Here is an 11056-nt window from a genome sequence, read left to right on the forward strand (position 1 = left end):
GACCAATTATAATCAACCCACCCACAGTCAGCTCCTGCTCACTGCCCACTGTCGTTCCTCCTGGGGTTGGATTCATCTTGCATTTGTGGGTTTTTTTTTTCTTTCTTTTTGGTTATTCTTAAAGTAACATGGAGAGGTCTAAAGGGGAACAAGATACCTAAAACAAAGAAAAACTGGTCTTATAAGGAAAGTCTGAGACAAGAGGAAATTCTGTCAAATCTTCCCAAGATCAAAAGGTTGATCAAGTGCTTGATTACTATGTTCAATTACATGAAGTGTTTCTATGAAAAAAGTCTATGAAAATCTAACAAAAAAATGTGTTAGAGAGATTTTTGTGTGTGTGCAAATGGAATACTCTCCTGACTTTGAGGTTGATTAAACATTTAAGCAATTATGAAGAGATTCTTTGGAATTTACATCCCTGGAGAATTACATCAACAAAAATACTAATTCTGAGTCATTTGATTCACTTGCCAGAGGCTGAGCGCTAATTCACGATCCCTGAATCTACTTTCCTGAAACTGCATTCTAATAATTATGTTTTATTCCACGGTAATATTTTTGAAATATAGCTTGATTTTAGGTAACTGTTTAACATGCTTTGCTATTTTAACTGATCATGTTACTACCATCCTACCTTCCAGGGCTAGTTAGAACAGAAGGGTATAAAAATGTCATCTCTATTATTTAACTTCCTTTGAAAGTCTGTATGGCAAAACCTTTTGCCTCATCTGTCACGGTTTCCATTATTGGCTGCCTCGTTTTCTTCCTTGGCTTACCTTTATTCTTACCTCCTGCAGAGCAAAACTTGCTTCCTGTTGTGATGCTATCCAAAACTTCGTGGTTTCCCAGAGTAACACTCCAGTTGGAACTAACATGAGTTACGAGGTGGAAAGTAAAAAAGAAATCCCAATTAAAGAAAATATTTTTCATATGTTTCCAGTGGTGAGTAAAGATTTAATCGGGGTGGATTTTCTTTCCTTTCATGTTGTAACTTATAGCAATAAATGAATGAATGATTGAAATATTACCATGCTCTACCACTGAGTTATACCCTATTCCCTAAAAAGGCAGTTTTGAATGTGTTATGGCTCTGCAGAGAAGGGAATTTATCATTAATATCTTAAGTGATAGATCAGTCCTTGACTTTTCTTAACTCTTTTTTGAGTGAGATGAGGCACCTGAGTTTTCTTCACTGTTATCTCTGGAGCTTGCAAAGATAGCCATTTTCTTTTAACCTAGAATAAGATTCTTGTTGTTGTCAGTGACTTAATGTTTGGTGGCTGTTCTTGTTACCTTTCCCATTGCTGTGACCAAATTACCTGACAAGAACAACCTAGAGGAAGAAGGATTTACTGGGCTCAAGGTTTCAGAGTTGTCAGTCCATAGGGCTGCTCTGAAGTGTTAAGTAGTGGCAGCGGGTGCACAGAGGGATGCTGCTCTCACCATGGAGGCCAGAGCACAAGAGTGAGGGAAGGGAACAGGGGGCACATATTATCCCAAAAGTCTCATCCCCAGGGGCCTGGCTCCTCCAACCACAGCCTTCCTGCCTATGTTACCACCCAGCAAATCCACTCAAGTTATCCATTCATCGGTTGACACATCCACTGATAAATTTGAACCCTAAACATTCAATTATTTCACTTGTGAATGTTTTTGCATTGCCTACACATGAGCTTTTCCAGAGCATATTCTATATCCAAACCCTTATGGTGGCTAAATCAATTCCTTCAAAAGGAAGCTATGTCAGCCAGGCATGGTGGCACATGCTTGTAATATCAGTACTTGGGAGGCTGAGGCAGGAGGATCGCAAGTTCACAGGCAGCTTCAGCTTCTTAGTGAAACCCTATTTCAAAGTAAAAAAATTAAAAAATAGGTCTGATGGTGTAGCTCAGAGGTAGAATACTCCTGGGTTTAATCTCCAGTATCTCAAAAAAAAAAAAAAAAAGAAAAGAAAAGAAGGAAGGAAGGAAGGAAGGAAGGAAAGAAAAAAAGAAAGAGAAAAGAAACTGTTTATATGGCTTACTTTTGGGAAGTAAATATGTAAGAATTTGTGATGAATAAACATGATATGTACAACATAGAGATTATTATCTGCTCTGTGGATCTCAAGTTGCTAGAACACTCCGTAGTACATCTGCGAGCACTCGTTACAAATTTATTAAATAAGCAAATGAGTAACGATAGTCCACTGGACACAGCCTGGAGAAACTCATCACAAAATACAAATGTAAATTTGCAGACATTTTGTCCTACAGAAAGTCCATTTGGTTATAAACATATTCTTCGTATCTTTTCATGTGTTTAGAAGCACCTGGGCCAAGTCAGGATGGTAGCAGTTTACCATCTGTTAGATTCCTATAATTAAGCTCCAATTGTTGGACTTTTGACTTCTTTCAACTAACTCATTTTTGCTGATGAAACTTGTTTCAAAATTTTGGGGGATTATAATTCAAAGGAAATATAATTCACTGAGATCTAGTGAGAAATAAATCGACAACAATGGAAGAAAACAACACATTGCAAACTTTCTGGAAGAGAAGAGGGACACAAAGTAACTCAAAGACAATAGCAGCAGAAAAAAATTTTAGGAAGACAAAATTTTGTCTTTTGAATTGTGAACAAAATGAATGCAGTTTATTTTACTTAATTGTACCTCAAAGCTTAAAGAAAAATCTTGAAAAGCATTTTCACAATGAATTGAAATTACCAATAATTGAAAAGATAATAAAAGAATATTTCTATTCCCTATTAGGGAAGACTGTGGAGAGTTCCACAGCAAGCCACTCTTTTACCAGTGTATTTTTTGCTGTTTATCTTGTTTTAAGTTGAGTAGCACCAAAAAGCAACAGCTATTCTGTCTTTCACTTGGCACCTTGAAATAAATAACATAAGGCAGATAATTTTAAATGAAATTAACTACTGCACCTATTTTTCCAGTTTAGACTGATTTTTTTCTTCTAATTGGGGAGAGAAAATTGTATGATCAATACAGCCACCATTGCAAAGCTATGTCACTTTCTCTTCTTTTCTTTATGTACTGAGGATTGAATCCAGGGCATTGTACCTGCCAAGTTGCTAAGAGTCTTGCTAAATTGCGAAGGCTGACCTTGAACTTGCAATCCTCTTGTCTCAGACTCCCAAGTACTGGGATTACAGCATATGCCACTGTACCCAGCACTGTCACTTTCTTGTGTTGCTTCAGCCTTCACCTTGCTTGAATGGGGCTCAGAGTGGGGTTGCCCTCCTCCCTTCGTACTTCCCCCCTGCCGCCCCATTCCACACTGCCCTCCCTGCACACAGCTGCTAGAGTGCCCTGCACACAGCAGATCGCGATAAAGGCTTTTGAATAAATAATGCAAGGTAACTTCCTCCAAAATCGTTGCTAAGTTCCTTGGAAAGGATAAGAGGAAAGTTGATTTTCAACCAGAATGAGCAATAAGCAGGGAGCTGAACCGTGCAAATTTGCATTTTCCTTGGGAGGTTTATCTTAGGAATGTCAGAGATTTGTAATTTATTTCACTCCTCCTGAACATGAGATCCCAAAGCATATGGATATTTTCTCCCCCAATTTACCAAGAAGCCAGTGAAAACATTCATTATTTGGAGTGCTGAATGTGAGATATGTTTCCCTCAGTAATCTTTCCTGTTGCACCATCAAGAGCATATTTGCATTTTTGCATCCTACTCAATCTATAAAATTCAGAATCTCTTGTGGTTTCATTGAGTGAACACAGTCTGAAGACATCCTGGGCTAGAAGTCCAGTGACCCGGAATAGCCTGGGTATCTGCGACCCATTTAAGAGCCAACACTCTAAGCCTTGTATATATAAAGAGAAGTAAGGTACATAATTGAGTTAGCATTGTAATTGCCAACTAGTAAAGTGTGCACTTTGTGATGGCGAAGGGCTGGTTCTCTGAAGCAGATCTCCGGGGTTCATGTCCAGCTGTGCCTCTGTGCAGCTGATGTTTAAATTCCCACCTCCACTTCCCCACCTGTAATATGCTCACAGATTGATGGTGTGGATGTTCAGGGAAGGACGGAGAGACACAGAACTAAGGACCATTCTCTGCCCTTGAGGACGTACATTCTAATACTAAAGACAAAGTGGGCGAGTCAGTGGGATACGAGCTGGACCCCTGCTGCTGGCTCAAGGACAGACCGTGACTTGAGGGAAAGTGACCAGGGAAGAAGCCATGCACTATTGAACTGGAAAGTTGTATTTCAGACTATGGAGGACTTAGAGGGCATGGGAAACATTTGGGGATAAGCAAGGCCTGTCGTAGGAGGAATTGAAAAATACTCAGACCTCTGAAAGTAATCTGAAATACGTCATCCCAGAGGTGGCAGGTCCCTTGAAGCACCTTGGCTGGTCCTTTGCAGAGACAGCAAGTATTAATCTAATAACATTATCAAGCCTGGAAGTCTAACTATTTAAGAAACACAGGAAATGTTTGCTAAGTTACCTATTAATTTTATGCCCTACAATAAAAGGTTTCATGCTACCTTTGAATTTATTTTCTCCCTTTTGTGCTGAAAATGTCCCCATTTGTTGGCATAATGTGGAATTTCACAATTCTCATTTTATTACTTCATTATGGGCTGTAAGATATATGATATTGCTTTGTGTATACAATATTATACTTTGTATGCGTAAGTTTTAGTCCATATTTTATGTCATCTATTCCTTTAAAGAGAAATGAACCCAGGTGTGGTGGTGCACACATGTAACCCCAGGACTTTGGAGACTGAGACAGGAGGATTGTGGGTTCAAAGCCTGTCTCAGCAACTTAGCCAGACCCTGTTTCAAAATAAAAAGTAAAATAGGGCTGAAGGTGTATCTCAGAGATAGAATGCCCCAGGTTCCATCCTGAGCACCAAAAAAAAAAAAAAAAAAACACCTAAGCAAAAGCAGAGAGAGAACACAGGTTTACGTTGCATGCTGTGCTTATTTTTTATTGCCATTTTTGTTTATTTTCTCCTTGGCATTAGGAAAAGGTGAATTGCTGATGTTAAGCTGTTGATGTTCGTGGCTCTTAACCACTGTCTCATGCAGCTCCCTCGCTTTTCCCCGCCAGGCCCAGCCTTTTGTGGAACGCCCTTATAATCAGTGTGCAGTGGTTGGAAACGGAGGCATTCTGAACAGGTCTCTCTGTGGAGCAGAGATAGATAAATCTGACTTCGTCTTTAGGTAAGACTTGTGAAAATAATTTCTTTGAAACCAAAGATCTGTTGGCTATATTAAAAAGGTAAAATGCCCTGTGTCATTTTGACTTTTGAGTTGCATTTGCTGAAGTCTACAAATTACCCAAGTAAGCTCATGAATTCCTCGGGATGTTCATACCAGAAAAACAAGATACTATGGTCATCTTTCTCTAGGAAATGGAGTGAAATCATGGAGAAAGAGGGCTTTAGACTGATCAGAGCCTTAGTGCGTGACTGGGCACAGTGATGGCTTTTTGGAATGACTCCTTCAAAGAATATTTCTCAGACTCACCTGACCTTGATGACTTTTTTTCCTTACAGCATGTCAAGGAAGTTTTGTTCTTTAATAATACTAAGGAAGTTGCTGATTTAGGCAGTTTATGGGTATGCAAAATCATTGTTTCATTTTGGGGGGGCTGGAAATTAAGAGAGATTTTGTGCAACTCTGGTCCTTTAAACATTTTTATCTCAATACCAGCTAGTTTGGAAAAATAGAAACAAAAATTGTCTCCATGTGCACTTAGTACTAATGAGCCATGCTACAAAGCAACTCCACTTTCAGAATATGACACAAAGGTGATCCATTCATCTGAGGATGGATTTCAATTGAAGTAGAACTTTTTAAGAGTACATGGAAATCTCTTTCTCTCTGTTTTTCAGAGCATTGATTTCATACATCAAAGGTTCTTTGATCTCTAGTGATTTGACGTTACTTCTTTTACAAATTAAAAACAACAACAATGTAATTTTCAAAAAAGTAACTCCTCCCTGCTTTAATCTAAGTTTTAAATTTTATGCTGGAGTTAGTGATAGAATAAACCCCACAGTCCAACAATTACCAAATGTGTTTTCTATGGTGAGCACTACAATGGTCAGTATCTGAATGAGTTGGCCATTTTTTTCAAGTTCTCAGTGGGGAGAAAAATAAAAGCCATAATGAAGATACATAATTCTTCATACAATAGAATTTTTATGGACCTAAAACTCTTAGAACATCTGTAGGGAATATTATGCTTAAACATCAGTTTTATTTTATAGCAAGTCTAGGAAATACGAGTATAGGTTTAAAGCCTAAAAAACAAAGTCTGAGCAGCTCTTTGATTTATAACTCTCAAATAAATACCTGTGTTTCTAGATCCTACTTTTGCTGAGGCAAGGCATTTTTTCTGAATATAGAGATCTCTTTGAAGCTGGCCATTCAAACTTAAAGGCAAAATGAAGGCAAGATGTGGTTGGTGTAAATTGTATTTAATATTTTAAGCTTGCGCTTATCTTGCCTATGCATGTCGATAGGCATTTTATACTTTTATTGGTACACTGCGATTACACATCATAGTGAGATTCAAAGTGTTACAGACATACATGCACACAACACTTACAGTATTTCCCGCCATGTCCCACTCTGGTCACTTATAAGACAGTTTAAAACTTTATTTTTTATTTCAAAAGGTTAGAAACTTGCCAGTCGTGGTGGCTCACGCTTGTAATCCCAGCATTTGGGAAGCTGAGACCGGAGGATTGCAGTTCGCGGCCAGCCTCAGCTATTTAGTGAGGCCCTCTGCAACTCAGTGAGACCCGGTTTCAAAATAAAGAATAAAAAATAGGGCTGGGGGTGTAGCTCGGAGGTAGAATGCCCCTGGGTTCCATCCCCAGTACCAATAATAATTAAAAAAAAGCTTAGAAACCATGAATTAAGTGCATGAGAAATAAAACAGGACTAAGACTATACTACCATGTCTGTGTGTATATGTTGTATATTACACATATATAATGTTCATGTATATATTATACAGTCATATGTGATATATAAATACGTGTTATATATCCATGTGTAATATGCTACATACAATGCTGTATAATATACAATATTCTATGCATATATATGTGATATATTATATGTTACATATATTTACATAATCCCAATTCACCTAGGAAATTATTTCCAGTATAGTCTCATGTGATATTATATTGGAACTCTCTTTTGATTCCTCAAAAGAATATGATGTTGTGACTTGTTATAGGAGCCCTGCTAATAAGGTCATTTCTCTGGCCTCATCTCTAGAATTAATGTTTCTCAAGGCACCTTATTTACTTTCTGAGTTATTCTCAGAAAGGTGAATGTTTCACTTATCCAAATGTGTCCTAGAGCATGGACTATAGGATATTTCAACCTCAGTCATATCACAGATTATGTCATCTTTTAAGCAGCCTTTCTTGGGAAGCACGTAATACTCTTTTATGCTTAGCTTTCAAGAAATAATCTACCCGAAATTTAACATATATTTAGGGTGTCATGACCATCTTCCCCTTTTTATATGATTGGAATATACTCAAAAGTATACTTTTAATTTGTTTTACAGTGAAAAAATTAGTACTTAAAGGAAGACGAGAACAACTGTGTGAAACCATTTGCTATAAGAACATTAAGATTTTATTTATCGCCGGGCGTGGTGGCGCACGCTTGTTATCCCCACGCTTGGGAGGCGGAGACAGGAGGATTGCGCAGGTTCAAAGCCAGCCGCGCTGGCTTAAGAGACCCTGTTTCCAAATAAAAAAGTATAAAAATAGGTACTGGGAGTGTAGCCCAGAGGTAGAAAGGTTTCCAGGAACCCCAGTATCACCAAAAAAAATATATTTTATTTATCAATGCCATCATTTTCTGGCAGAACAATCCTCACAAGAATCAGGAGATTTAGATGTTTTTATATAGCCTTTTCTTCTGATAGATGCTCTAACCTTACTTCCAGAGCCTCATTTTTTAATCCAAAAATTAGTTATTATATCACTGGGGAAATATAATCATTATAAATTGTTATTTTAGTTAAATTATTACAAATGTTTCAAAAAGTAGGCAAAGTATAATTATGGTGTGTGTGTGTGTGTGTGTGTGTGTGTGTTTTGCTGGGAACTGAATCCAGGGCTACTTTACCTTTGAGGTATATCCCCAGCTTTTTTTGTTGTTTTTTTGAAACAGGGACTCACTAGCTTGCTGAGGCTGTCCTTGTCAAACCTGCGATCCTTCTGTCTCAGCCTGAGTACTGGGATTACAGGCATGTGCCACCACTCTTGTTTTATTTCTGATTTTGATATTTATAGTCATTGAAAATATAGAAAGCACTTATCATATTTGTATATTGTGTACAATCTTGAAATTTCAGCTAAGAGTTCAGTAGTTAGTAAATGGTTTTAAAGAGGAAAATCAGATGGATTCTGAGGGTCTCTTACTGGTAGCGCCTTAGATTTCTGAGGACAGTTATCAAAGGAGTATATGCATGGGCACTTGTTTTTTTACAAGCTGAATTTTGAAAATAGTTTTTTTTTTCTCTCCATATTTCAGATGTAACCTTCCTCCAATTACAGGAAATATTAGTAAAGATGTTGGCAGTAAAACAAATCTTGTGACTGTAAACCCTAGTATCATAACACTAAAGTAAGTACCTCCAAGTTACATAACTGTTAGAGAACATGTGCTCATTGTTTAACATGTTTCTCAGTTTAAGAGCTAATCTCGCTGATGAGAATGACTGGCAACACAGCTGGAATGGATTCTGGGGGAAATATAAAAGAATACATTAGCAAAATTTGACATCCTTTCAAGGTGTGGTTCATAAGAGGAATGACTCAGTGTGTTTCTAATGTTATCAGATCGATGTTTCTAATCGAGACAGGACTTATCTACTTCTTCATCTTTTTCTTACTTTTTTCTTTTTTTTTTTTTGTGGTACTGGGGTTCCTGGATGCCCTTCTACCTCCAGGCTACACTCCCAGGCCTATTTTTATATTTTTATTTGGAAACAGGGTCTCTTAAGCCATCAAGGCTGCCTTCGAACCTGTGCGATCCTCCTGTCTCCACCTTCCAAGCGCAGGGATTACAAGCGTGCGCCACCACACCCAGCTCTCTTTCTTTTTCAACAATATTTAATTTAGTCTCTTCCTTTTTCTTTAAGTTTTAGCATTAACCTTTTATCTTGATAGCATTTTCTTGAGAAGATAGTTTATTTAGAAATTTCAAATTAAGCCCTAGGATAGACTGGCAAAATAGAGTTTTCACTTCAGATAGTTTATTATTATAAGATAATTTCCATGTTGCATCTGTGCTGTGCGCCTACTATAAAATGCTGATTGGTTCATAAAAATAGCATATATAGTTTTAATCCATCATGTTCATCAAAGGTGAATGATAGCAGAGTGTGGGGGTGCCTGCTTGTGATATCAGTACTGGGAAGCTGAGATAGGAGGATGGCAGGTTTGTGGCCAGCCTGAGCAACTTAGTGAGGCTCTTAGCAACTTAGTGAGACCCTGTTCCCAAATAAAAAAATAAAATAGGTGTGGGGGTGTAGCCCAGAGGTAGAAGGCCCCTAGGTTCTAGCCCCAGTACCATACACACAAAAAAGTAACTGATAATTGTTAGTGGAATATGCTTCTCCAAACAGTTGTAGAAGCTCTAGAGAAAAAAAGTATGAGAACTGCCTTCCAAAATTTTACCTTATAACCACTTAGAATTATGCTCACACAAACTCTAGGACACTTACTAAAATGTCCCTTAAATCACACATAGTTGCAATTGCAAAATGCATAGAGATTTTTAAGCCAATATATGTCTGTCTGTATTTGCACATAGATACTTCAGGTCCTCCAAAGGAAACTTCTGTTGCCTAATTAAATATTTACAACAGACACAAAAACCACAAGGGTATAGCTCAATGAATTTTTAAAAATGTATAGATATATGCTACGCTTGAAAAATATTTGGTCATATACTTGGAAATTGTTTAAACATCGAAAAGCAATATTAGAAAAATATTACTGAGATGGAATTTTCAATAATATAAGAAATGTCTGTCCAATAAGGGTGTAGTCCAGTAAGAATGTAGAAATTTAGAACCTAGATATACCAAGGGAATGAAGATGTAACCCTTGATATTTATTTCCGTGATACTCAATTTCTCCTCGAGCTCCTGGTTGATCTCTTTTGTATAGAGGATACAAATGGTTCAGTGTTTTGACCAGAGGTAACTTCAGCCTCATGTTACCAACACTGCCACTTTGGTTATTATTACTGTGATCATTATGATCTCTTAAAATTTGGCAGATATGGGAACTTAAAGAAGAAGAAAGAACTGTTTCTGGAGGACATTGCAACCTATGGAGATGCGTTCCTCCTCCTGCCAGCATTTTCCTTCAGAGCCAACACTGGTGCGTCCTTTAAAGTGTACTACACACTCAAGGAGTCTAAAGCAAGACAAAAAGTTCTCTTTTTCCATCCCAAATACCTGAAACATCTTGCCCTTTTTTGGAGAACTAAAGGTGTGATTGCGTACCGCTTGTCAACCGGCTTGATGATCACCAGTGTTGCTGTGGAGCTGTGTGAAAATGTGAAGCTGTATGGATTCTGGCCCTTCTCGAAAACCATAGAAGATGCACCTGTTAGCCATCACTATTATGACAACACGCTACCAAAACGTGGTTTCCATCAGATGCCCAAAGAATACAGCCAGATTCTCCAACTTCACGTGAAAGGAATCCTCAAGCTACAATTCAGCAAATGTGAAATAGCTTAATCAAAGTTTCTTAAAAGGAGAATAATCTTATTATACTGCAGTAAACCAGTAACGATGCTTTCAAACATTGTTAAGAAGGTGGTTGTGGAATATTATAGAAAGAGCTACAAAACTTGTATTGACCAAAGCTCCTCACTAACTTTGCAACTGCCAGAAGTCATTCAATCATTCCAATCTTCAGTCTCCTCCCTGTAAAATAGGGATCATGATATCTGGTTTACACAAGTAAAATCATTCGTAAACATTTGTGGCATAGCATTTGGTGTGAGGTAGGGACTCAATGACTTGT

The 11056-nt window shown here is 37.8% G+C and overlaps 1 protein-coding gene across 1 annotated transcript in view; it reads left to right on the plus strand.

Annotated features, from left to right (window-relative positions):
• The window catches only part of ST8SIA6 (ST8 alpha-N-acetyl-neuraminide alpha-2,8-sialyltransferase 6), a gene marked incomplete at both ends in the record, with an annotated part of 137088 nt that extends 126321 nt beyond the window's left edge, over positions 1–10767 (plus strand). The window contains 4 exons of the mRNA XM_080716898.1: positions 801–945; positions 5080–5192; positions 8544–8636; positions 10299–10767. Of these exons, the coding sequence (XP_080573024.1) occupies positions 801–945; positions 5080–5192; positions 8544–8636; positions 10299–10767 (820 nt within the window). The remainder of the gene's footprint in view (positions 1–800; positions 946–5079; positions 5193–8543; positions 8637–10298) is intronic.
• Positions 10768–11056: the final 289 nt, after the last annotated feature.

The sequence above is a fragment of the Muscardinus avellanarius genome, assembly GCF_963383645.1.
Source record: "Muscardinus avellanarius genome assembly, chromosome: 20".
Classification (NCBI taxonomy): Eukaryota; Metazoa; Chordata; class Mammalia; order Rodentia; family Gliridae; genus Muscardinus; species Muscardinus avellanarius.